The sequence below is a fragment of the Mchenga conophoros genome, linkage group LG2, assembly GCF_057382185.1.
Source record: "Mchenga conophoros isolate Kocher_MC1m ecotype Shallow Benthic linkage group LG2, M_conophoros_male_GT1.1, whole genome shotgun sequence".
Classification (NCBI taxonomy): Eukaryota; Metazoa; Chordata; class Actinopteri; order Cichliformes; family Cichlidae; genus Mchenga; species Mchenga conophoros.
Window position 1 is genome coordinate 39,053,001 of NC_140527.1, and position 24,102 is coordinate 39,077,102.

Consider the following 24,102-nt stretch of genomic DNA (forward strand, 5'->3'; position numbering starts at 1 on the left):
GACAGAGTTACTGGGATCCCACCCTGGAGCCAGTCCTGAAGTAGGAGCTCGAGGGTGAGCACTTGGTGGCCAGGCCTTAGCCCATGGAATCTGACTGGGCTTAGCTCAAAGAAGCTATATGGGTCTGCTCTTCTGTGGAACCACCACCCACAGGAGGGGCTATAGGGGTTCAGTAACTTGTGGACTGAACAACAGTTAGGTGCAATGGTCCTGGTAGTCTGATTCCAGGCCACCATGTCACTCCAATGTTGTGTGGTTTGCCTGTTCAAGGAGAGGGTATGCTTTCAACTAAAGGGAGATCAGGAGCCTTCCCGGGAAGGGTATTAGAGAGGTCTGATTGTCTGTTTGTCACACTTTGGATGCAGCAGGAACAATGCGGTTTTCAGAGTATGGAGTATCTTGACTGTTGTTATGTGCCATTCAGTACCTGTATAGCTGCAGCATGAGTTTGGTCTGTATTCCAGGAGTGAGTTAGACACATTTCTGGTGGGTGTTGAACTCCACGAGGGCTGCCCTTTACCCATTCTGTTCATAAACTTTTATGTTTTTTAATATTTATAATTCTGTTGGCTTCATCAACCACTTCAGCTTGTACTAGAGTGGTTTACGACCAAGAATGAAGTGGTGGGAATGACAGTAAGCACCTACAAGTCTGAGACCATGTTTCTTAGCCAGAAAATCTGTAGAGTGCCCGCTCTGAGACAAGTTTCTTCTCCCACTGGCTCCCAGTTGTGGAGTTTAAGTATCTCAGGATCTTGTTCATGAGTGAGAGGAGAATGGACAGATGAACTGAGTCAGTGCAGTGTTATGGACAGTTTACTAATCTGTTGTGGGGAAGAAAGAGCTTCAGGTCAGTCTACGTTACTACCCTCACCTGTGGTCATGAGCTCTGGGTGCTGATCAAAAGAAAGAGCTTCCTGATATAAATCAGTTGAGAAATGAGTTTCCTTTGAAGGGTAGTACCTGTGACAGCGAGGAGCTCGTTCATTTGAGAAGGACTGAGTAGAGCCATTGCTTCTCCATATTGCAAAAAGCCAGTTGAGGTGGTTCAGGCATCTGACTAATTAAGATGCCTCTCGGTCCCTTCCTAGGTAAGGCATTTCAGGCACGTCCTACCAGGAGGAGACCCAGGACTCACTGGAGGAATTATGTCTTGGCTTGTCTGGGAACAACTTGGTTTTTATAATGGATAAGCTAGAAAAGCTGGCCAGGTTTGGGCTTCTCAGCGTAGACTGTTGCCCTCACAATCTGAACCCATATGAGCAGTAAAAAGAAGACGGATGGATGGATGATTAAAATATAGTAAATTATAAATGTATTTTAGGTAAAACAGTATATGATATTGTGTGAAACCTGGTGTTTTTCTCCAAAAATGAGTGCTGTAAAGCCTTAAAAAAAATACTTTCTATGAGTAGTATGTAAAGATTAAACAAAGTGGCACAAGGGGAGACAAAGACTAGTCAGGAGGTGAGGGGGATTTGGGAATGCAAAAATTATATCAGTGACTAAAAGAAGCAACCCAACTTAACCTCCTAGGACCTGCGTCCACATATGTGGACATCACATTTTGGGTTATGTAGACCAAAATACTCAATTTTGCTCTGCAAGGGCCTGATATCCACTTATGAGGACCTTATATTGCAACTGTTCTATTGAAATTTTAAATGTATATGCTCATATGTGGCTCTCATTTTTCTTATAAACAAAAATTAGGTAAAAAAAAAAAAAATCTGGTAATTCTTTGTTTTTACATTCTTCAGGTCCCAATCAGCCCAAATATCAAAGAGAAATGAAAAATGCATGTCATGGAAGAGTTTGGGTCTTAGGAGGTTAAGTAAAAGTGCAAATGTATTATCTTCCCAAGACACCTAAAGTAAAATATGTTTATTATAAGGAGAGAATTATGCAAGAGTGAATATGGTAGTAGAAGTATATTTTCCAAAGGAAACATGATTTTTAAAACTATATTTTGTTGCTGTATTCATTTTTATCAGATTTTACTGGTGATTCAATTCAATGTTATTTATGTAGTGCCAATTCACAACAATAGTTGCCTCAAGGTGTTGTCTGTGTGTTTCAAGATAGCTGCCAAATGTTAGAATATACATATTATTGTCATTTTACTTCAGTCAAATGGTAAATAAGAAGAAGAAATTCATGCTTTTGAAATAATGTAGCAGAGTACAAAGTACATTATTTCCTTTTAAAAATAGAAAGTGGTACTGCAGTATTTAAATGGGACCTACAATATGAATTTCCAACTAATTTTTTTCTTTTTTTTCTGTGAGAATAGCTTTGCTTGAACCACAGTTCAAAATAAACAACGCATTTCAGCTCTCCCCTGTCCTTTATAGTTAAATTCTTCTGATTTATTGCCTCTCACAAACAGAAGGTTTGAAAACCAGGTGTGTGGAGCTCCTGTGTTTTGTGTCTGAGATGCCTGTATTATACGGATGAAAGATTAGAGTCCAGACATTTAGAGCTCCATATACTCTGCTAAGGTACTGTTTTCATGTACTTTCAGTACTTCCATTGTCAGCTTCTTTGTATGTCACATTGCCTTTCCAAATATTGGGTTATTTGTTCCACTGCTTTAACTCGATCATTAATAATAATGTTGTGCACAAACATATAATTATCTTTTGAAATATGTTACAATGCAATACGACACACCGTCAAAGGGCCTAGGTGCCTAAAAAGCTCCAGCTCAACCACTCATTGAAATGATCATACATTAGCAGTACAGTAACATGAAAGCAGCCATTCTTTGAGTATGCTGACTTTTACAGCTTATTATAGGCTTAAGTCAAGTTTTGAATGAAGACCTTGTATTTATAATGAGTTCTTCTGAAAAGCTTTGTTCTGGATTGCTTCTTTCAGTCAGTCTCAGTACTTCCACCACTAAGCTGAAGCGTCTCTTCATTCATATCTGTGTGTACTTTATGCATTGTCTGGAAATCCCCATTGACTGAGTACTGATAAAGACCTACACTTCAAACAAACAAAATAGCAGAGATTGGTCTATTGAGCACAATAATATTAGTTTTAATGGGGTAAATAAAGTGTTGGCTATAAACCAATATCTATATCATCTCTACCACAAAAGATTTAGAACAGACTTTTCATGAAGTTGCCATTTAATGCCTGATCACATCTCACATTCAGACGGTAAAGGGGATTCTTGGAGTGCAGATTGTGATGACTAATTATAACAGCTGTAACGGTACAAAGGCTCGAAAGAACTATTTAAAGTTATAGAACCACCTTACTCGCTTTTCTTTTCAATATGTATTATTTTGTTTTTGATGATAAACACTTTTGTGCACCACGTGTTAAATATCTGTATTAATAACTACATTTCAGCAGTCTGCTCTTCATAGATAGACAAATATGTCTTTTTTTTAACATTACACTATTTGAATTTTTTACCAGTTAAATATAAATTATATCTTTACTCCAATTGTTGACACTGAAAAAAAAAAACAAGAAAATAGTAATTCTGTTAGGCATTAAAAGAAATATGATTCATTCATGTTTTACATGAACGCTTTAGGCTTCATTCCTAACTTTTTTTTTTATTCAGTTTACAAATATGCACCATTACTTACTCAACAAAATAAACAGAAATTACAAGAATGTCTTAAACTATTGTCTGGATATTAAAGCTGAATCTGTCAACCATGGGGAGACACACAAAATATTTTATAGCCTACAACTTTACCATTGAAACCTATAATCTACAAACTATGGAATTACAGCTATGTCCCAGATATCTCACTACATAGTTTTTTGTTTTTTCCCCCACGACTGCTGGAGCTAGATGCGCACAGTGTAACTTAATATAAACGAGCAAGTTCCATTTACTGTATGGAAGAAAAAGAAAACATTTCATGTGATTGGTCTTTGTCACAACTTACATCTTCTATCAACTGTTTTTGTATGTTTTCTTGAAAATGTCACATTGCCTTTTCAGTGCAGGGGAAGGATGGCACTGGGAATAGGGGATAACGAGGAATCTGCACCTGAGCCACTTTGAAGCAAGTGGCAGTGAATGGCAGCTCGGTATATCCCAAAGTCCTTATAAGGGTGTGATTGACAGATTCCTTGGTGAGACAGAAAGCTACAGAGAAAAATATTGTCTAATTGTTTTGGTTTTTTGTTTTGTTTTTTTAAAAAGGGTTTTGTAAGAAGAGAAGCACAATTTGAGGACGGCGAAGAAACAGCAGTTTGAAAAAAAAACATCCAGAGAGCTACTTTGAATTTCACTGTTTATTTTGCATTGCAAGTTCAGTCTGCTGTGTGTTTGATCTGCAAAGAATTTAAAGTTGCAGAGTGAATGTGCTCCAAGAAGGTCTCGGATCTTTTGTATGTCAGGATTAAAGCTCGACTCTTCAAATGCTTAAAAACACGGAAATACAAAGATCAGTATGTCTTTGGAAATTTCCGGTGATTGCTGGCTTGTGATCATTATGTGGTAAAATCATCAATGTCGTGAAAAATCTGGTGTCACAAAACTGCCATGTTGAATATAATGTTGCAGCGTTAGTCCTTAAAACATGGGGATTAAAGTTCATGCAAAAATAATAACTGTTAAAGCACTATTCAACATGCAAATTATAATAATAATCATAATAATAATAATAATGAGAACGCTACTTGGTGTCCCTCGAACCATCGGTGAAAAAAGACAAATGGAAAGAATTGTGACCGGAAAAACAGCTTAAAATATCCAAGTTCGGGCACTCGGGAAAGGTGGTTGTTCAAAGCGCTACGTTGAGTGCCTGGAATTGTGTGGTTTGAGACATTTTTCCAGTTTTTCTTTGTATGAAAAAGAATAAAAAACAAAAAAAATAGTTGTAATAAAAAGGGGGGGAGGGTCCTCTAATTAATTTTTTTTTTTTAAATCCAAATCCGATATGAGAGTATATTATTATTTTAAATCACACAGACACACACACATAGGCAGATTAAATATCCCTGCTGATAACCGTTATATAATGTTCTCGTATACGATGGTAAAAATATCTTGAAGTAAATGAAGCCGTGACTGATTGTTCACAGTTTGACTTGTTTCACGGGGGAAATAAGATTTGACAAAGGTGATTGTTGAAATCGCGTGTTATGGTGAGATTTAAACATTCAACGATTCGCTAAGTGACTTTGAGAATACACAGGGGGATTTTATTATCCCGTTTACTTTTTCTTCCTTCTGTACTTCACGCGGAAAAAAACTCAAAAGCAGACTAAAGTTAGATTGGGTAATATGGGATAAGTGTTCATAATCACAAACTTAAATCCACCCTTTGATGATCTTTTACTGATCCTTTATAAGATGGAAACATGTCAGTTTTCTGTCATCGGTACTGTAACTCAGTATATAATAATAGGTGCGGCGTTCCTGTGAAAATCTAATTTATTTTTGCTCTGTACAAAAATCTAGAAAGACGATGGAATTTTCCGTGACTTCCAGATCAATTAAAGCCAGGTTTGGAAAAAAAAAGGAAATTATTTTTCACAGAACGACCAAAAATAGATTAAATAAAGTGGCTGGTTTGGATTTATCTTGGTCATAATCCGAAGTCCTGCTTTTCCAGAAGAATATTCGATTAAGCATTCGAAACTACATCTCCTTTGTTGTAGTCAAAGATATTACTTTTTCACGATAACCTTTTAAAGAAGAGAAGCTGCTGCTTGTGCGTAAAATCTAAATAAAATTTAAATTCTGATTTTAACATATTAATACATTTGTTTGTTTAGGGGAAACTGTAGAGAATATTTGCTGTAAAAGTCAAATCTTAACTGCAATACTACAAAAACAAAACAATAATATTGCAACGTACGAAGCATCAGCTATGGGGAAATAACGGGGAGTAGTTGGAATGGGTGTAATGTACACCGATGGGGGTGTTTGCATTTCAAGTCGCTGAGGTTAAAAGGAAATAGAGCCGCGATATGTCCCTCTATATCAGATATCTCCACATGCAGGTAGGAAAGGAAGCAATGTGGGACGGTCCACTCCCCAATATCCCTCTCTGTCCTTCAAGCTCCAAAGGAGCCAATGAGCATCATCACTGCTCCTGGCGATGGCCTAGGTGACAAGTATACCTGCATCAAGTAGATTAGATTTGAGGACATACAGGCGCCTTTCGTGAGTGGGCATGTCTTACTATATAGGGTGAAAAAGAATGGTGCATTGATCAACTGAGACACTACATATACCCAGTTGTCCGTGCGTAAAACGCATTGCAATTGTAACTTGTGTCCCAATAAACGGAGTCTGCAGGGTTGACGGTCTTGATTCCTTTTCGCGTCCATGTGTCCCACGCGATAACTTGGATGTTCAGTGTATCTTTAATCATTCACGCTGATCTTCCTGTCCAACAGCCAACACCTCATGATACACCCCCTGATGGCTGCGTTAGGGTCCGTAAGTAATGGAAGTATTTTGAAAGGTAAGAGATGGATGTTTAATGTACGACAGCTCCCTGTTGACCCTGACTTAACACTTAGGCCGTTATTGGATACAAAATAACAGCTTGTACGACCCCCTCATATTTCAGTTGCACCATTCAGCCGGAAGTTAGCGAAGCTTCGTGTTTTGTTTCATTTTTTTCTTTTAAGATATTGTCTTCCATCTGCTAAAAGTAGCAAATGAGAACCCCCTTTTTATTCTCTGACAGCAGTGACATCGGCCTCCTTAACCCCAGAATACTCCTCTCCTCGTGCTGACATACGGCCCTAAAGGTAGCTGTCAGTTTGCCCTGTCCGGGAATTACACAGCCATTCATCACTGTCTGACAGGTGTGTTTAGGAAGAAAGCCATAGTGGCCCAGCTGACGGGGTCTCAGTGTCTGACAGTAACACCATAGTAAACAGAAGGAAAGTGAAACGAGACACAAAATTTAAGCACAATAATGTTTACAGTGGTAGGTGTATAAATAATAATTTAATTGAAATTAAATAGACTAGATTTTTTTATAAACAACTATATTTAATTTTTGGTTTACTGCGTCTGTGTGTGTGTGTTTGTGTGCGTGTGTGTGTCCACTGTTGATTTAGTAGGATATTATCCGAGTTTCAATCGTTCAGATCTCAAAGCACAGAAAAGTCACCTTTTCAATTAATTAATGTAATTATTGGTATAAGTTAAGATCCACGTTAATCCGATTTAACGACAATTTATGATTATTGTTAAGCTTCGAGAGGACTTTTGATGATAAAAAACCAAAACAAAATAAAACACAAAAAGGAGGGGCGCGGTACAGCATTGTACCTGGACCTGTAACTATTCTGAAATTTCTAGAAAAGCTTATAATTAATATCAACAATAATTCAGTGGGGGGGGGGGTGCATTTATTTTCTTTTTGGCCATTAAGTTAAAAAGAGAGAAAGAGAGCCTATTTGTATTTGTCGGACAAAAAGGGGTTAAATTGTTTTAATTATTGGTAAAAAAGTTTGATTGCTTTGTGGATATTTATATTTAATGTTCCAATACTAAACGTAACCCTTAAAAAATAAAATTGCATCCCAAATGAAAGTAATGCCTGATATGTTTTAATGTTTTTCGATCTAAACAGTCACTTAACACAAATAAAACATGTACATTTTAATAGGAGGTCGGCTTGTTTTAGCCTGCTTCCTGCTATAGGCCAGTAACTCAACAAACCGCCTCTTTTCAGTCTAACAGCGAACCACACTATAATGCATTGAAATAAAGTAACGTATATGCTCAAAAGTGCTGAATTATCTTACCTTTACAAACACAGCAAGAGAAAAAAATACACAACCTGCAACAGAGACAGCTGTTTGAGAAGTTAATGGAATATGCCTATTTCCAATCACTGCAGAGGTAGGAAGGCGCATGTAAAATATAAATCGACATTAAGGTGACATTTTCAGTCTGCTCAGGCCTCCGGTTTCCAAAACAGGTTCCGGGGGCTTCGGAAGTCCTTGAGGGAGTCCAAGCAAAGACACAAATACTTTAATATTATTGCTGTGTCACTCCTCAGAGGATAACATAGTGACATTTGTAGGAGGTCCTGTCTCTCCGCTTATGATTTTAGGGTCTAAACCATGAGAAACTGTTTCTTTAACGGGTCCCTGGAGGGGGGAAACCTTACTACATACATGAAGGAGTCGCTTTAAAGTATTTCAGGATGTGAAAAGCCATGAAAAGTTTTTGCTGTCTTGCCTGGACAACATGGTGAGGAAATTCAATCAGAGACGTTGAGCAGTCCCCTCGGACCTCTTCCTCTTGTCAGAAGTAAAGCTATTTGGGCTTCCTGGGAGCAAAAATAATAAAAATGAATAAATACAGTCACCGAGTTTTCACTGGTTCCCCGCACACGCAGAGAGCGTCCATGCAGGGAGGCAGTAGGCGTAGGGGTAATAGTAGGACGGTTGTAGGGAGAGCAGCGGGGGCCGTAAGATCTCTCCCGGGCTGTACTGTCTCTGGTCGTCCCGCACCAAAACTTTCACTGCCACCTTCTTGGCTGCTGGGGTCGAAGCCATCAGATCGGCGGCCATCTGGCGGCGTTTCGTCTTGTACCGGCGGTTCTGGAACCAGATCTTCACCTGAGTCTCTGTGAGCTTCAGGGAGGCCGCCAGGTCCGCCCGCTCCGGCCCGGAAAGGTACCGCTGGTGGTTGAAACGGCGCTCCAGCTCGAAGACCTGTGCGTGAGAGAAGGCAGCTCTGGAGCGCTTTTTCCGCTGTTTAGGTTGATCCAGACTCTTCTCGTCCAGGTTGCTGGAATCTGGAAGAGGAGGGCACACAGATGGACGATGCATTTGAATCTCTTATTTGTCTCACATTTCGGGGCATTACGTTCATACTTGTCGATTATTTCATGGTTGCTTTGAGTTTTGAATCAGTGAAACGAAAAGGCGAAAAATTAAACTTAGAGAAATGTGCAAACTTATACGAAGGTATGTTTATTTTCACTTTTTATTAAAAACAAACTGCGTTTACCTTTCTTTTTTATTTTAGATTAAACAAAAAAGTTCGATTTTCATTTAGGCCTCATTTAAAATTATTTCATTTAAGATCATTACTCCTGACATTAAACCAGCCGTGTGTTGCTGGTCGATTATACCGTCAGTCAAAACATAAACGTGTCAAATCATCAACGTTATCGTGACAAAGTCTAAAATTAAGCCAGGAATGCATATATACTCATGCGTAACGAGAGGACTTTGTGCATAAAAGCTATCAGGATGTGAAGAAGTTTTGAAAATAGGGCCTATGCCCTGCAATAACACCTGGCAGCTCTTCTTGTGATTCCACACAGCTGTAACAGCAGTGTAAACATCTAAATTAAAAGAGCACTTGGCTCTTTCAGACTGAACTCTGTATTAAAGCGAAGAGTTTTGCGGAGTCTTATTGTTGTACTTAAACCAGTCACGCTTTCCCCCCTGAGTTATAGTTATTCTGATCTTTCTGGCCTACTTACCCGTGCCATTACCGGGCTCCGTGTCACTCTTGGAGTTTTCCGCAGCTGCAGACTCGTGGTCCGTCTCCTCTTGCAGGCTTTCCTCCGGCACATCCGACGCAGGGTCTCCGTCTTTCTCCGATTTACATGGGGCTGGAGTCTTGCTGTCGTTGTCCTCACTGAGTCCCGAATCCGAGTCGTAGCTCTTCTGGTCGGTCGGCTCACAAGCTTCACTCTCGTTTCTCCTGGATCCGCCGTCCATCTCTCCGAATATTTTCCAGCAGGCAGTCTTTGAGAAGCACATGTCCAAATCTGGCAAGTGTCGACTGTCGTCTTTTTTGTTCAGGATGGCTTGGATTGAGAAAGGCATCAGTGAGTTGCCACGAACGGCCATTTTTCAAAGAAGCGAAGATTGCTCTGACTTCAGGTTCAGTAATTACCCGGCCCAGATAGTGGAGTAAATGTCAGTTCATCCACATTTTATTTTACTCCCTCCGTCGATCGCTGCTGGCTCTTAACTTTGCCCCTCCAGTGTTGGTTTCTAGTCGCATCCCTCGGGAGAAGCCGTAAAAAGTTTCTGCTACATCCGCAGAAGCGATGCTGCTCCGCTGCATAGCTCTACCATCAACCCGGGCTCACTACAATCTCCAGCTCTTTTCACCCAATTTTTTCACCATACGCCCTCACCTGTGACTGACAGGCAGCCTTTTCGCGTCCGATTGGCCTAGAGAAGAGGAAAGCCGTTTTATGATTGGCCACTGTAAACGACGTCATGCTGCTTTTAACCAGCTGGGGGAAGAAAAAACTTTCTTTGGTCAGAGCTTGAGAAGCAAATGTCAACCAACGCATTTATTTTAACCGAAACTTCATCCAAAACAAAAGGACAGTCTTTGTGCATGTATGACTCCTGTGTATAGGATTGCTTTTTGGTAATGTTTTATTATGTAAAAAAACGTATGGTTAATTTAGCAAAAGACCAGATTTCCTTGCGTTGCTAAAGTTTTTTTTTTTTTTAATCCTGCAGTAAGAAAAACGAGGATGGCATGCGCAAATGTCCGAGATCACAAGATAGTAGAATTCACCAGCAACATCATTCAGAACTGTATAGTAGAAAGCATTGTCTCCGGTTTTCCTCAAATCACTTAAATGCACCATCAGGACTGAATTTGTAGGAAATTTAATCATTAAAAAAACCTTAACCCTTCATCAACCCTCAGATCTGTCTGGGAATCCTGTGCGTCCCGCGCGTTATGTGATGGTTGTTGCCTTCAGGGTTGACCAGCGAGTGACAGGCTATTCGCGCCGTCTACCTTTAATTAAGTTAACACAATGTATCGCCTTCTTTACACCCAGGATGTTGAATCGTTAAAACCTCAGCATATCCGCAAACTTCTTCAACTATATAAATAGACTACGAGTAAAAAATAAAAGGCACCACATTTCTGAAGTCTTATTAGATTCAGTAGAGGCTGTTTTTACAGATTTCAGTTCAACGCCCTTTAAACAATGAATTCCTTTTTCCCTGATGAATAAGAATCAAAACTGATTTTACTTCCATTTAAAATAACACGTGACTCTTTTAAAAATCGCCTTTTTTGCGGATAATTATTTTTTGCGTAAAATGAACGTTTGCCTTTTTTTTAAGCCAAGTTTTGTTGAAACGCTCTAAATATCAGATATACTGAATGTATGACCACTTTTAGGCACTACTATGGTGCTGGGTATAAAGTGTGATAGTCCACCCTGTCCCAAAGTTTAAGTGGACAACCATCTGAGCTGCAGGTCCGGATCTTGACCTTTGTGGCGTTTTACACGTCGCTCGCCTAAAAAACCGGATCTCAGCGCGTTTCTGCTGTTTTTATTTACCACTAACTTGGATTAAATAGTAAACATAATGACCTCGTCGTCGTCTTAACGCACAGGTCAGAGGATAACATGGACATAACATAGTTATTAGGATTAAAAAGAACTTTTTAGATGACCTAGACACCTCACACGATCCTTTGCTTTTAAGACATATTTGTCTATGGAACTGTTTGACGCGTTTAATTCAGTTTATTCTTATCAATGCTGGTAAGAAATCGTGTCAATTAAGATAAACAGGGACAAAACGTATTATTATTATTATTATTATTATTATTATTATTATTATTATTATTATTATTATTATTATTATTATTATAGCACGAATACCTGTTAAACTTTTTTCCTAATTTTACTACATATTTATATTTTGTTTCCTTTGCGCTTTTGAGCCTCATTTCATTTTCTGCGCTTGACTTTCGCTGCCGGCTTTAATCTACAGTTAAACGCAGAATCGATTATTTGAAAAAATACCAGATGAAAAGTTTCGTTCAAATAATCTTGAACTGTGAAATCAAGATCAAGAAAAGCTCAAGTTTCAGTCAGTGTTCTCGATCCAGATGCTTTTTGGACATATTTTCTGTTCTGAAAAATCAGAGGACCTGAATAAATATTAGCTTTAAATGCTGAGCTGGATGATAAATCTAAATATGCCCTTTCTTGCGAGCGCCTTTTTTGTGCATCCTGAAAGCAGCTGGTGCGGCTGTGTAATACACCCACAACTCTGCTAAACGAACCCAGCATCCTGTGAATAACAGGTAGAAAAAGTGTGAAAATTCGCCCCAGCTGAGTGGAGTTAATCAGTGCTGCTGTCATCTGGTCCAAACCCTGTTGCGTGCATATATTATACCATCTAGTGGTCAGTGAAAATACCTCTTAACATTTTGACATCTGGTGTCTTTGGGGTCATCCCAGCCATTGGAAAAGTTAAAAACACGCTTTGCTTTTTTTCAGTGAACACATCTCCACAAGAAGTTACTCTCCCCAAAAAATTCAACGACATGGGAAGCCGCACGTCTGAAGTTTCTTTTAAAAATCACTCGGTGCAACCGCATGTCCCTGCCCCGTGAAAATGAATTAAATGAAATTAAGTGGCATTGTCTCAGGCCTGGATGTGACCTTGCGGATGAAAGTCTGCATCACCGCAAGCAATGAAAACACAACTGAAAAAAGGAAAAGCACAAAACCGCCGACACATCTGGATATTTTCACACACTCTGCCCTTGTTCTTTTAGAAACTGCTCATTCCACCCAAGGCCAACAACACACAGAGTGGTATATCACACACTTCAAAAATCTCTTGTATTGTAGAAACTTTCTCTCTCTCCCTCTTTCTCATACCACACGGTTTTCTTTAGTCCTAAACAAGCCTCGTTGACCCGTACACTGCGCTTCATCCTGGGAAAAATGGAAAATAAATAGAAAAGTCTGCCAATTCTCCAGCAGAGTCAGCCAGTGTGCAGCCTATCACTGTGATGTCGAGCAGAGCTCCGCGGGTTACTCTGTGTTTTTGGTAACCACGCTGCGGGAAACAGCAATAAGCGGCACGTAACTGTAAGTGGCAGGAAATGTAAACAGCTGATTTGACTCACAAAAAAGGGACGATCATTTGAACAACTGGAATCAATACCTCATAACAATTTTAGGTAAATTAGGCCCTTTCCCCAGCATTCAACACCCTTTGCTACATTTAGTCTTGAAAATGTGCCATAAATCATCGAAAGGAACGATCAGAAAATTATTTTCTTATTATCGTTTCTCTTTTCTTTATACCTTTTTCTTTCAAGTGTGATGGACTCCTAAAAACAGCCATTTCAGGCCGTGATGATGAAATGTTACGTTATTACCTGTAAATGCCGATTAGAGCACTTTTTTAATGAATGATATACAGAATAATCCCATTAGCGTCATATTTTCTAATCGATTACAACAATATTTCAGTACAAATCTTTCTCCGTAGTTTATTCTGTAACGTTCTTATGTAACCCTCTTATTTTATGATTAAGTCGTTTTTAGTTTCGTTTTGTTTTTCTAATCTCTTGTTTTGTTAATAAAATAATATGTATCATAAAATACCCAGATAACGTAGTTGCCCCAATAACTGTATTTAAATACAATACTTGGAAAATGAATTACTTACCTAATTATTTTGCTGGAGATATAACCATATGACACAGTTATAGCATTTTAATAGTTTCTAATATAAATATAATATTTTAATAGACTTGATAGATAATAGATTTTTCCCTAAATGACAACACTCTAAACATCTTCGTCCTCCTAAAATAAAAGACGTTATTGTCTTGTTGTATCCTTAGATATCTTAATAGGACAATATGGTGGTACCCGTCTAAGGTAATACCTTTGTACTCTTCACAGCTTGTGGAGACCAGTCTTTTCTGTGGTTTCTATAATAAAATAAGGTATAAACTTGATTTTAGAGGTACACATTCAATTAATTTATGTACTTTTGATTATTAATTATTCATGCACTTGAATATGGACTGGCATTTGTATGAGCACTTTTCTACTCAGGCTAACCACTTTAATCTTTTTTTGTTCATGCATGTTTCAACACCTGCACCTAAGGCAAACTCATAATCACAGATTAACCTGACAAGCACGCATTCGGGTTGTGGCAGGAAACCAGAGAAACCAAAACGCTCAAGGAGAACAAAGACCCCAGGGAAGTTCAAACCCAGAACCTTCTTACTGTCAGGTGACAATGCTAACTGCTCCACCATTATGCTTCCAATACAAATGACAGAAACTGAGTGAAACATGTCAGATTGGATTAAATTCTTATGTTTAACCCTGAAATTTTAGAGTAAAATAAAAAATGTCACCTAACATTGTTTGTATTTGCACCTTAAAACTGAAAAAGAACTGAAAAACTCCCATCTATAGATACAGAAAATGATTTTTACTGTACTTTTTTTTTAGCATGAACTGGGGTATTATGTGTAAAACTGTGAACAACGTTAGGCAAAATGTATTTTATTTACCAAAGCATATAGGAGGATTGTGAATTTCATAAGTGAAAAAAACAACAACTTTTGGCCATTTGCACTTAAAAACAGGGGGAATAAGCCAAAAAACGAGGTACATGTACTCTGAGACAAAGATAAGAACAGTATGCTGCTTCTTTTCGTCCAGCCAGCAATTCAAAACTCAAAACTATTTAGTTTAAATCAGAAAGACAACCAATCATCGCATTTGAGAAGCTGAAACTTGTCAATTTTCTTGGTGTTTTGCTTTAATACTTAAATAATTAATAGATTTTTTAAAATTATGTTTTTGGATAACATGTGAAAAAAGATCAAACCAATTAAAAAAAAAAATTCAATTTTGCATTTAAAAGACGTTTCACTCTTTGCCAACACCCCACGCTTTATCTGTTCACGGTCAACATTAACCTTAAAGGGCTGCTTTTGGCACAGGATGGCCCCCTCTGCTGGTGAAAATAAGAAACTGCCTACCTTAGAAAATGCTAACGTTAAAAACATGAGATGACCATGCCTGGAAAAGGTATATTCAGTCTGTTTTTTTCTACATTGACACAGTTAATTAATGCAGCTCCCCTCCAGTGAAATTCCTGCTTTCTTTCCAGTACAGAAATAAACTTTCACAGCATATTAGGCAGTTAATTCACCACCACCATCCTGCCCGTTCTTTGAATTTAATCTCATGTTTTAAACAGAAATCCTGCACCATGCAGTAACATACCAGTTGCTGTGGTAACATCTCTGTTTCCCCTCCTCCGCAGGATGTGTTTATGACAGGTCTTGATTTTTTCTTTTTTTCCTCGTGCCCTGGTATGAAGGAGGAGGCTCGCAGCACGCCATGCCCCCACGCCCCCTCCTTAGAGCTGCCAAATTGTGTTCAGATGGAGCAATACATGAGAGGGCACTGCCAAGAGTCATTTGCAGTAAATGCTCCCAAACACCTTCTAGATTTCCCACCAAATATCAGGTCCACCGTGATAGCATCCTTAATCAACCTCAACATTGGAAAGTGGTAGGAAAGGGACAGAGAGAGGGGGGTTACTGCCAGCTTTAAGTATGCTTTTAGTCCCCTAAGTTACAACTGAACCCACTTTCCCAAAGAAAAATTATCCTTGCATGCGATGGAGCACTAAATGGAAGAGCCCTGGGGACAGAACACAGAATACAGTAAATGGAACCAAGAGACAAGAAAAAAAAGTTCCTCCACCTCTTGGAAGCTGTTCGAAACTTCTAGGCTACAATACTGCAGACACCAGGGCAGAAGTGGGGGGATAGCCCGCTGTTACACTCCAATTAATGTGTGTAGATAGTGCAGACGTGATTTATAGTTTATTTTCGGCTCTGCTGTGCTGACAAACGAGCTCCCATCCACCCCTGGCATGCAACAGATAATGCATGCAGCTCAAGCACATCATGAAAGGCTTCTCAGGTTTGAAGGGCCTTTTCGCTGCCTCCTCAGGGCTCAGTGACCGTCTCTTTTCTCCTCTGCTCACGCCTAAATAAAGATGTCCTTCAAAGCTGTGGACCCCTTTCAGTGGTTTCCTGTCACATGCAAAATACCACTTTTGAACATACAAGTTGATGTAGTTATGAAAATGTCAAGGACCATTTAGAAATTCTTGAGATATTATGGGACTTTTTCTTTTTCAGACTGCAGCTGCACCTACCGGTTCACTTATACTTTGCATTTACCTCCTCTCTGGGTGCTGTTTACAACTTAGAGAACAAAAGCGTGATAGTTATTAACGCATATATGATATATGATATTATATTAAACTGTTCAAATGTCTGAAAAGCAGTTCACAACATAAAGACAATCAGCCACGAGGATGAATAACAGCGAAATGGAGGAACTCAAAACTTTGTGGACAAGATATTGTAGAAAGCATGCCATAGAAACAAAAAAAATGTGCACTGACGCCCCCCCTCTAGAATCAGCTTTTCTTTTATACAAGAACTTGAATGTAAGAAATTTAGCACTTCAATCTTTTTCACAATTTATTTAAAGTCCAGGAGATGGACTTATGAAGGCTTGTGAAATGTTCCTGGCTAAAGAAGACAAAAAACATTAGACCCACTTTACTTGTTACCATGTAAAAGCCAAAATCATGGCATATCTCACAGCAGAAAACTGCGACAGGTTAATGTCTATAATTTAGAGCAGCAGGAACCCTGGTACACTGGATTTTTTTTTCTGTTTTCTCATAATTTGGGGTAACACTATATAAAAGGTCTAGTTTTACTTACCTTTTAGCACAAGTATAATCCAAGGTAGCATTAGTTATTTCCACTAATTTAAGTAACTAAATTGATGCAGTTTTGCTGCTGGAATCATAAAATGTTCTCTGATATTGATGCTTAAATGTGTTTTCTGCCTTGAAAATGTCACATGGTAGCTTCTGAAATAAAAAGGTTATAAGGGGATCACAGGTATAAACAGCCAGAGCCAACCTATATGTACTTAGAGGGTTATTGTACAAAAAGCCGAGCTGATCCTGAGAGAGCAAGGTTGGAGGCACTGACTGATTTTCGCATGACAAAAACTGAATCTATTTTTCTTTAACTTCAGATCCACAGAGGAAATAGTTAATCACACACAGACCTTTAGTGTGGGAAGCAAATAGCACCAATGTGTGAAAGCAAAAAGAAATTTGCTCTGTTTGAGATTGAATTTAAACCGATTACAATAGTTTTCTCAATTATATGGTGACTGTGTGCACGTGAAAGCATTAGCCTTGTTGCTTTAGAAATTATTGAATCATTAAATCAAACCATTGTTGGTAATTCTTTTTTTATCCACTCATTATGCAGCTCGTCATGATAGTTTTTGGATGACAGCACAAGCACGGTGGTGGTGTGGTTAGCACTGTCGCTTCACAGCAAAAAGGCTCCCTAGTGTAAGCCTGGCCTGGAGCCTTTCTAATCAAATAAGTACAATTTATTTATTATTTTTCACGACAACAACGAACAAATAAAAAGACACAAAAATAATATCTACTAGTTAAAGGCTAAATAAGTCTTGAGCTACAGGTTTTGGTCAGAAGAAATCAGTGACCTGGATGTTATAAAGGGGTGCAAGAGTCCAGTAATGAAACCACTTGTTTCATCACGCGCAGCTCTGAAAGAGATGACCTGAAACTGTCTGAACTGTTGTGTGTGGCCTGTTCTCCCTGGCACTGCATGGGTTTCCAGTCCAAAGGCATGCATGTTAGGTTAACAGGTAATTCCATATTGTCCGTGCAGAAAGGTAAAGTGTGTGTATAACACTGCGAAATTGAGACTTGCAGTCTAAAGGGCTTTGGGGTGATATGAATGCAAATACATTACAGGAATGAGAGGTGCAATGCAAAGTTCTGAATGTGCAGAAAATATGTTGGAATCAAGCTCAGTTAATTGTGTGGCTTTTTTATGAGCTTTCTTGGTGGTCAAACAAATGTAGAATATCAACAAGATCATAGTTTAAAAGTTCTGCTTCGTAGCATCAGCAGAAATGTAATTTCTAATCTGATTAAACCAAACCCACACAGTGAGGGATGGAACTGCAGTAACTGTGGTAGGGGGAAAATAGTCAGAAAAACAGTTTTCACTGGAGGAAATTCCCGTGAATATTAGATAAAATGCTCGTTCAGGACTTGCCAAATTGTTGACGTCAAAGACAAAGCACGGGAGGAGAAGCTAACGTTTTATTAAAGGTGTGAATTCACATACTGATGATTTATTTTTTGCTGACACTTTATTTGTAAGACCGAGATTAGTAGAAACAGTTTGAATAAACAGTGCCCCTGATAAGTCCGGTAAAGCATTTACATACTGGAAACAGGTATCAGCTACAATCTGATAAATAAAGTAGGCTACAACACATCCCCCGTCATTATTAATTAATCTGCTGAATATTCTTTCATACAATGCATAGTGGCTTTTCATGTTGCTTGACATACACTGTATTGCCAAAAGTATTCACTCACCCATCAAAACCATTGAATTCAGGTGTTCCAATCACTTCCATGGCCACCTAGGCATGCCGACTGCCTCTACAAACATTTGTGAAAGAATGGATTGCTCACAGAAGCGCCGTGAATTCCAGCACAGTACCGTGATAGGTTGATACCTGTGCAACAAGTCCAGTCCTGAAATTTCCTCACTACTACCTCAACCCGACAGAACACCTCTGGGATAAATTAAAGCAGCGACTGCGAGGCCTTCTCGTCCAACATCAGTGTCTGACCTCACAAATGTGCTTCTGGAAGAATGGTCAACAATTCCCATAAACACACTCCTAAAACTTCTGTAAAGCCTTCCCAGACGAGCTGAAGCTGTCATAGCTGCAAAGGGTGGGCCGACATCATATTAAACTCTATGGATTCAGAATGGGATGTCACTCAAGTTCATATTTGTGCGCAGGAAGACGAGTGAATACTTCTGACAATATAGTGTAGCGGCTTACCCAGCGGTTCAAAAACCTGAGCAGCTGGAATCAGGAAAAATAAACACAAGTTAGTAACTAGTTAATTTCCTCCCATCCGTACTCGCACACCTACTCTGCACATGGTCCAGGTGAGGCACAGCTTTGCCTGCTAACATCTTATAAACAAATATAATGTGCTTGTTCTATGTTATTTGGGGGAATTGTAATGCTTTAACATACACAGTGTAACAATGTAGCATCTTCTCTGAGGTTTTTCAGCTTGTAGCAGAGTTTTTGTTTTCTTCTGCCAGCGCACAGGAGCAGTATGTTTTCAGCTGCCAGCAAGAAGAAAAAAAAATGCAAGGACTGGATTTCAGGAAACCAAAAAGAGAGATGGAGAATGGGCAAATTAAGAACCTATTAAATTATAGTGTAGATCCAGATACTGATAGGGCATAAACCTCAGAGTAGGACAAGCTCCCGAGTGCCTGAGTGACCTTCTTGTTTTCCTTTCTTAATGTACTCTGGAAGCAAACCCCAGTCATCACAGCACTACAGAAAAAAAGACCTACAATCTATCTACTTGTCACAGTAAAGCTAAGCGTCAGTTAGTTTAGTAAAAACATGTGGTGTTTTTTTAAACTTCACACAGTGCTGACATACTGCAAACAATCCTTTGGACCCCAAAATGTAGGAAAGAAAACAAAATATTAGTAACATTTCTGCACTCCGGTGTGTATTTGTTGCAGCTTCAGATGCCAAAACTGATCCAAATTTCTGCTCAGCCACAGGGGCAATTTAAATACTGCAAAAGCATTAAAAAAAAACCCATAAAGACTGTAAGCCACCACCCCTCCCTGCTGTCTGTCACAGACTATTTCTATGACTCTTGTATGAAACACTTCTGACATTAAACACCTGTTAACTTTTATGTCTTGTGAGAGGAGTGGCTGAATGGGAGAGCATTATATTCAGTGCCAGTCGGCCTGGCCTAATCCCCAGTAGAGGAAAGACCACTCCCAGTGCGGAGAGGCAGCAGTGGGAGTGAGTGAGCCCCCTTACCTCTGCCACAGCCTGAGAGGATCCCCTCTGCTCAAACCCAGTAGTTACTTCTATTCCATTTGACAGCTGTGTGAAACCGCCATCTTTCCACAGCTCTCTGCTCCACAAACTGAACAGCTACCCACCAGCAGGCACGCGTAGGGGGGAACGAAGGGAGACGTGAGGCAGTTTACGTTGTTGTTGTTGTCCTGGATCGAGTTTTCTGTTCTACCTGTCAGATTCAGATGCCAGCGCTGAGGTCAAGGTGGTGCAGCGTGTCCTGCCAGAGCCCAGAGGTCCTGTACCACCCAGTGTGAAAAATCCCAAACTGCTTTAAAGAAAGTCAAAAACACATTGTGCAACCTTTTTCCAGCACACCGAGCTTCATTCACAAAACCAGAAAACTGTTTTGGCTTTTTAACCTTTTGCAGGGTCAGTCTTCTCTGTGCATCACTAAAATAGGTAAATCCCTTTTTGTTGTACTTCCTCATGCTTTACTCTACATTTTGGAGTAAATCTACACCTTACTCCTCCACCTTTATCCACAGCTTTGGACGCCTCATATACGATTAATATTGCAAACAATAATTGTGTCCACTGCTAATTTTACACACCGTCTCTCATAATTTTTAAATTAAGTTTTAATGCAAGATTTACTACTTGGGATTTCTGCTTTGTTTTTACTGTTATAGTAAAAGATGAGTACAGATCAGCACCAGTTCTAACATCACCCTTTTCAAAAACTATACAGTCATGGCCACTTTATTGGGTACATGTGTTAAGCTTTTTATTGCTGCAAATATCTCATTAGCCAATCATGTGGCAGCGACTCAGTGCATTTAGCCAGGTAGACATGGTCAAGATGACCTGGTGAAGTTAAATGAGAAAGAAAGGCATTTTTTTCCATCACAACCATCTTTAGGGTTTTTAGAGAATGGTCCAAAAAAGAGAAACTATCTGGTGAGCAGCAGTTCTCTGGCTGAAAAAGTCTCACTGATGGCAGAGGTCAGAGGTGAATGGCTAGGCTGTTTTGAGCTGATAGGAAAACAATACTGACTCAAATAACCACTCTTTACAGCCAAGGTGCAGAAGAGCATGAATGCACAGCATGTCAAACCTTAAAGCAGATGGGCTACAGCAGCAGGAAACCACACCAGGTGCTGTCAGCTAAGAACAGGAAACCGAGGCTACAGTTCACACGGGCTCACCAAAATTGGACAACAGTAATTGGAAAAATGTTGATTTTTTTTTTTTTTTTGTTCAATTTCTGATGGGACATTCAGGTGGTAGAGTCAGAGTTTTCCATGGATCCATCCTGTCCTGTTCAGGCTGCCAGTGTAATGCTGTGGAAGATATTTTATAGTCAGAGTTTTAGAATAGAATAGAATAGAATAGAATAGAATAGCCTTTATTGTCATTGTACAGAGTACAACAAAATTGGAGTGCCACTCCCTTGGTGCAAGTTTCAATAATAAATATAAATGTAAAATATAAAAAGTACAAAAAAAACAATCGTAAGTACTCAAACAATAGTATGTACAATATATACAGGATAGCAGCATTAATATGATGACAGTATGAATAGCAGCATTAATATAATGACAGTGACCGTATGGAATAGGTTCAATTGTTTTTGTGCTTATTTACTACGGTGGTAGCTCTGGGAAAGAAGCTATCCCTGAATCTGTTTGTCCTGGTTTTATGTGACCTGTACCGTCGGCCTGACGGTAATAGTTCAAACAGTTGGTTGCTGGGGTGAGAGTGGTCCTTGATGATATTGCCAGCTCTGCTGAGGTACCGAGAGTTTGCAGTGACCTCCAGGCTGGGCAGAGAGCAGCCAGTGATCTTCTGGGCTGTGTTGATGACCCTCTGCAGTACTTTCCTGTCTGCAGCTGAGCACCCTGCATACCATGTTGTTATGCCGTACGTTAGGATGCTCTCTATGGTGGCTCTGTAAAATGTCACCAGCAGCCTCTCCTCCAGGTTGTTCCTCCTGAGCACTCTCAGAAAGTGGAGATGCTGCTGGGCCTTTTTAACCACCGCTGTAGTATTTGCAGTCCAGGAGAGGTCATCAGATATCTGCACGCCCAGAAACCTCATGGAGTGTACCCTCTCCACACAGCTCCCGTGAATGTAAAGTGGGGCCGGGTCTGCTCTGCCCTTCCTGAAGTCCAAGATAAGTTCTTTAGTTTTCGTGGTGTTCAGTTGGAGGTTGTTAACTGAACACCACTCAGTCAGTCTGTTGACCTCATCTCTGTAGTCCGACTCATCCCCCCTTGAGATGAGTCCAACCACTGTGGTGTCATCCGCGAACTTTATGATGGTGTTTGAGAGATGGGTAGGGGAGCAGTCGGATGTGTAGAGCGTAAACAGTGAGACAGTTTCTGGACCAGGATCTCCGGGATGATATGATTGAATGCTGAGCTGAAGTCCAGAAAGAGCATTCTCACATAGCTTCCTTGGTGCTCCAGGTGACTCAGCGCAGTGTGGAGCGCTATGGTGATAGCGTCCTCGGTGGAACGATTTGTCCTGTAGGCAAATTGGTGGGGGTCCAGAGTGGGAGGCAGACCGGCCCTGATGTGCTGACAGACCAGTCTCTCAAAGCACTTCATCACTACAGGCGTAAGTGCAACAGGCCTGTAGTCATTTGGGCTGGCCACAGCTGACTTCTTGGCGATGGGGATGATGGTGGAGGTTTTGAGGCAGGGCGGGACGGTGTTTGATGACAAGGAAAGGTTGAAGATTTTAGTGAAGACTCCGGTCAGTTCGTCAGCACATGCTCTGAGAACCTTTCCATGTATTCCATCAGGACCTGCCGCCTTCCTGGGATTCACTGACCTTAGAACACAGTTTTAGTACCCAGTGGGCATTGTTTAAAGCCCAAAGACTACCTGAGCATTGTTGCTGACCGTGTCCACATGGTCTGATGTCTGCTTCCAGCAGGACAATGAGTCATGTCACAAAGCTCAAACTAGTTTCTTCACTGGACTTAGTTGGCCTCCCAAGTAACCAGATCTCAATCAAACGGAGCACCTTTGGGATGTGGTGGAACGAGAGATTCACATCACGGATGTGCAGCCGACAAATCTGCACAAACTGTGTGATGCTATCAAGTCAGCATGGATCAAAATCTGAGGAATGGCCAGTGAGTGTATATAGTAGAAATAAAATGGAGATTCACGTTAAATCTTAATTAATACAATACTTTGTTTTTTAACCCTCTGTTATAACTAATTAATATAATTAATTTGTTTTTTTAACAGCTGGATGTTAAAAACTGGTTTGTGTGCGTTTGTCTTTTTTATCCAGTGATAAATTTAAGATAAAAAAAAAAACTTTTTAAAATAAATTCATTTAACTACCCTCTATAGTAAAGAAAAAAAGAGAACAAATATACATTATTGAACTATTTGTTTTCAGGTTCATTTTTATTTTATGGTTTGTTTAATATTGTGTGTACCTGTCCTAACTAAGTCGCTTAATCTGGTACATATAAAGGGGAGCTTTTCTTCTATGTGATCAATATTTTGTGCATGGTCCTGGACAATAAATGATGAAACTAAAACTGACTAATTATACAATCTTTTGCAAAAGCGACTATTAGAAAAATGGGAATATCCGTTCTTACTTTTGATGTACGGTAACACATCATGTCAGTGGATTGCATATAAGAAAAGTGGAAACATGTCACACTTTCCTGATGACAGCAACATCTTAAATGTTTAATTATTTCAGATATCACACTGGCTGCCACCTCACAGTGGACCCGTAACAGGCGCCAACCATCTGCTGCAGTTATGGATTCATTTTGGAAAACATTACTTGCGATTATGAACTGAGACCCCTGTTCACCCAGGATGTGGAAAAGTACTGCAGGTACAGCACACTGAAAACATCTAAAAGCAGGTCAACATCGGCTCAGATTTATGCAGCAGGAGCTCAGTGAGTAGATCTAGACGATTATTTTCTATAAAAAAAATAAAATCGAGGTCAGCTGAAAGTATTCCTCCCCTCTCATCCATAAAACCTGATGCTAATAAATCTGCCTCAAATATTTAGCTGATAGTCAGCAACTGCAAAGCAAATGCAAAAATTACTTTGGACTACAATGCAAACGACTATAATAAAATGACATCTCAAGTTGCTCCAGCGGCATCGGAAAGTGAAAGGAGCGCTGTTTGTCTGCCAGACCTGGTGGCTAAATGAAAGCTGATCCAAACCTTTAAAGCAGAGTCGTTGGGCTAATATGTTAATGCTTGGATTGCAGCACCAGGAAATACCTGAGAGAGGTACACCTTTGGCCATCCACAGGAATGGGTGGAAAACTTCAACCTGAGAGCTCCGACTTTCTGTAACCTCC

The 24,102-nt window shown here is 39.7% G+C and overlaps 1 protein-coding gene across 1 annotated transcript; it reads right to left on the reverse strand.

The window, feature by feature from the left end:
* Window positions 1–7,546: 7,546 nt before the first annotated feature.
* nkx3-2 (NK3 homeobox 2) lies at window positions 7,547–10,046 on the reverse strand. Its single transcript, XM_085248466.1, has 2 exons — window positions 9,450–10,046; window positions 7,547–8,753 (listed from the first exon to the last, which is right to left on the reverse strand). The coding sequence occupies exons 1-2, from the start codon at window positions 9,820–9,822 to the stop codon at window positions 8,329–8,331; spliced, it is 798 nt and encodes a 265-aa protein (XP_085104592.1). The 5' UTR covers window positions 9,823–10,046; the 3' UTR covers window positions 7,547–8,328.
* Window positions 10,047–24,102: the final 14,056 nt, after the last annotated feature.

Excerpts from the sequence above, each read along its gene's own strand:
- nkx3-2 (XM_085248466.1), bottom strand. The coding sequence starts at position 9,822 with ATGGCCGTTCGTGGCAACTCACTGATGCCTTTCTCAATCCAAGCCATC. Across the intron at positions 8,754-9,449 it reads GGAGCCCGGTAATGGCACGG|ATTCCAGCAACCTGGACGAG; the intron begins GTAAGTAGGCCA and ends CTCCTCTTCCAG.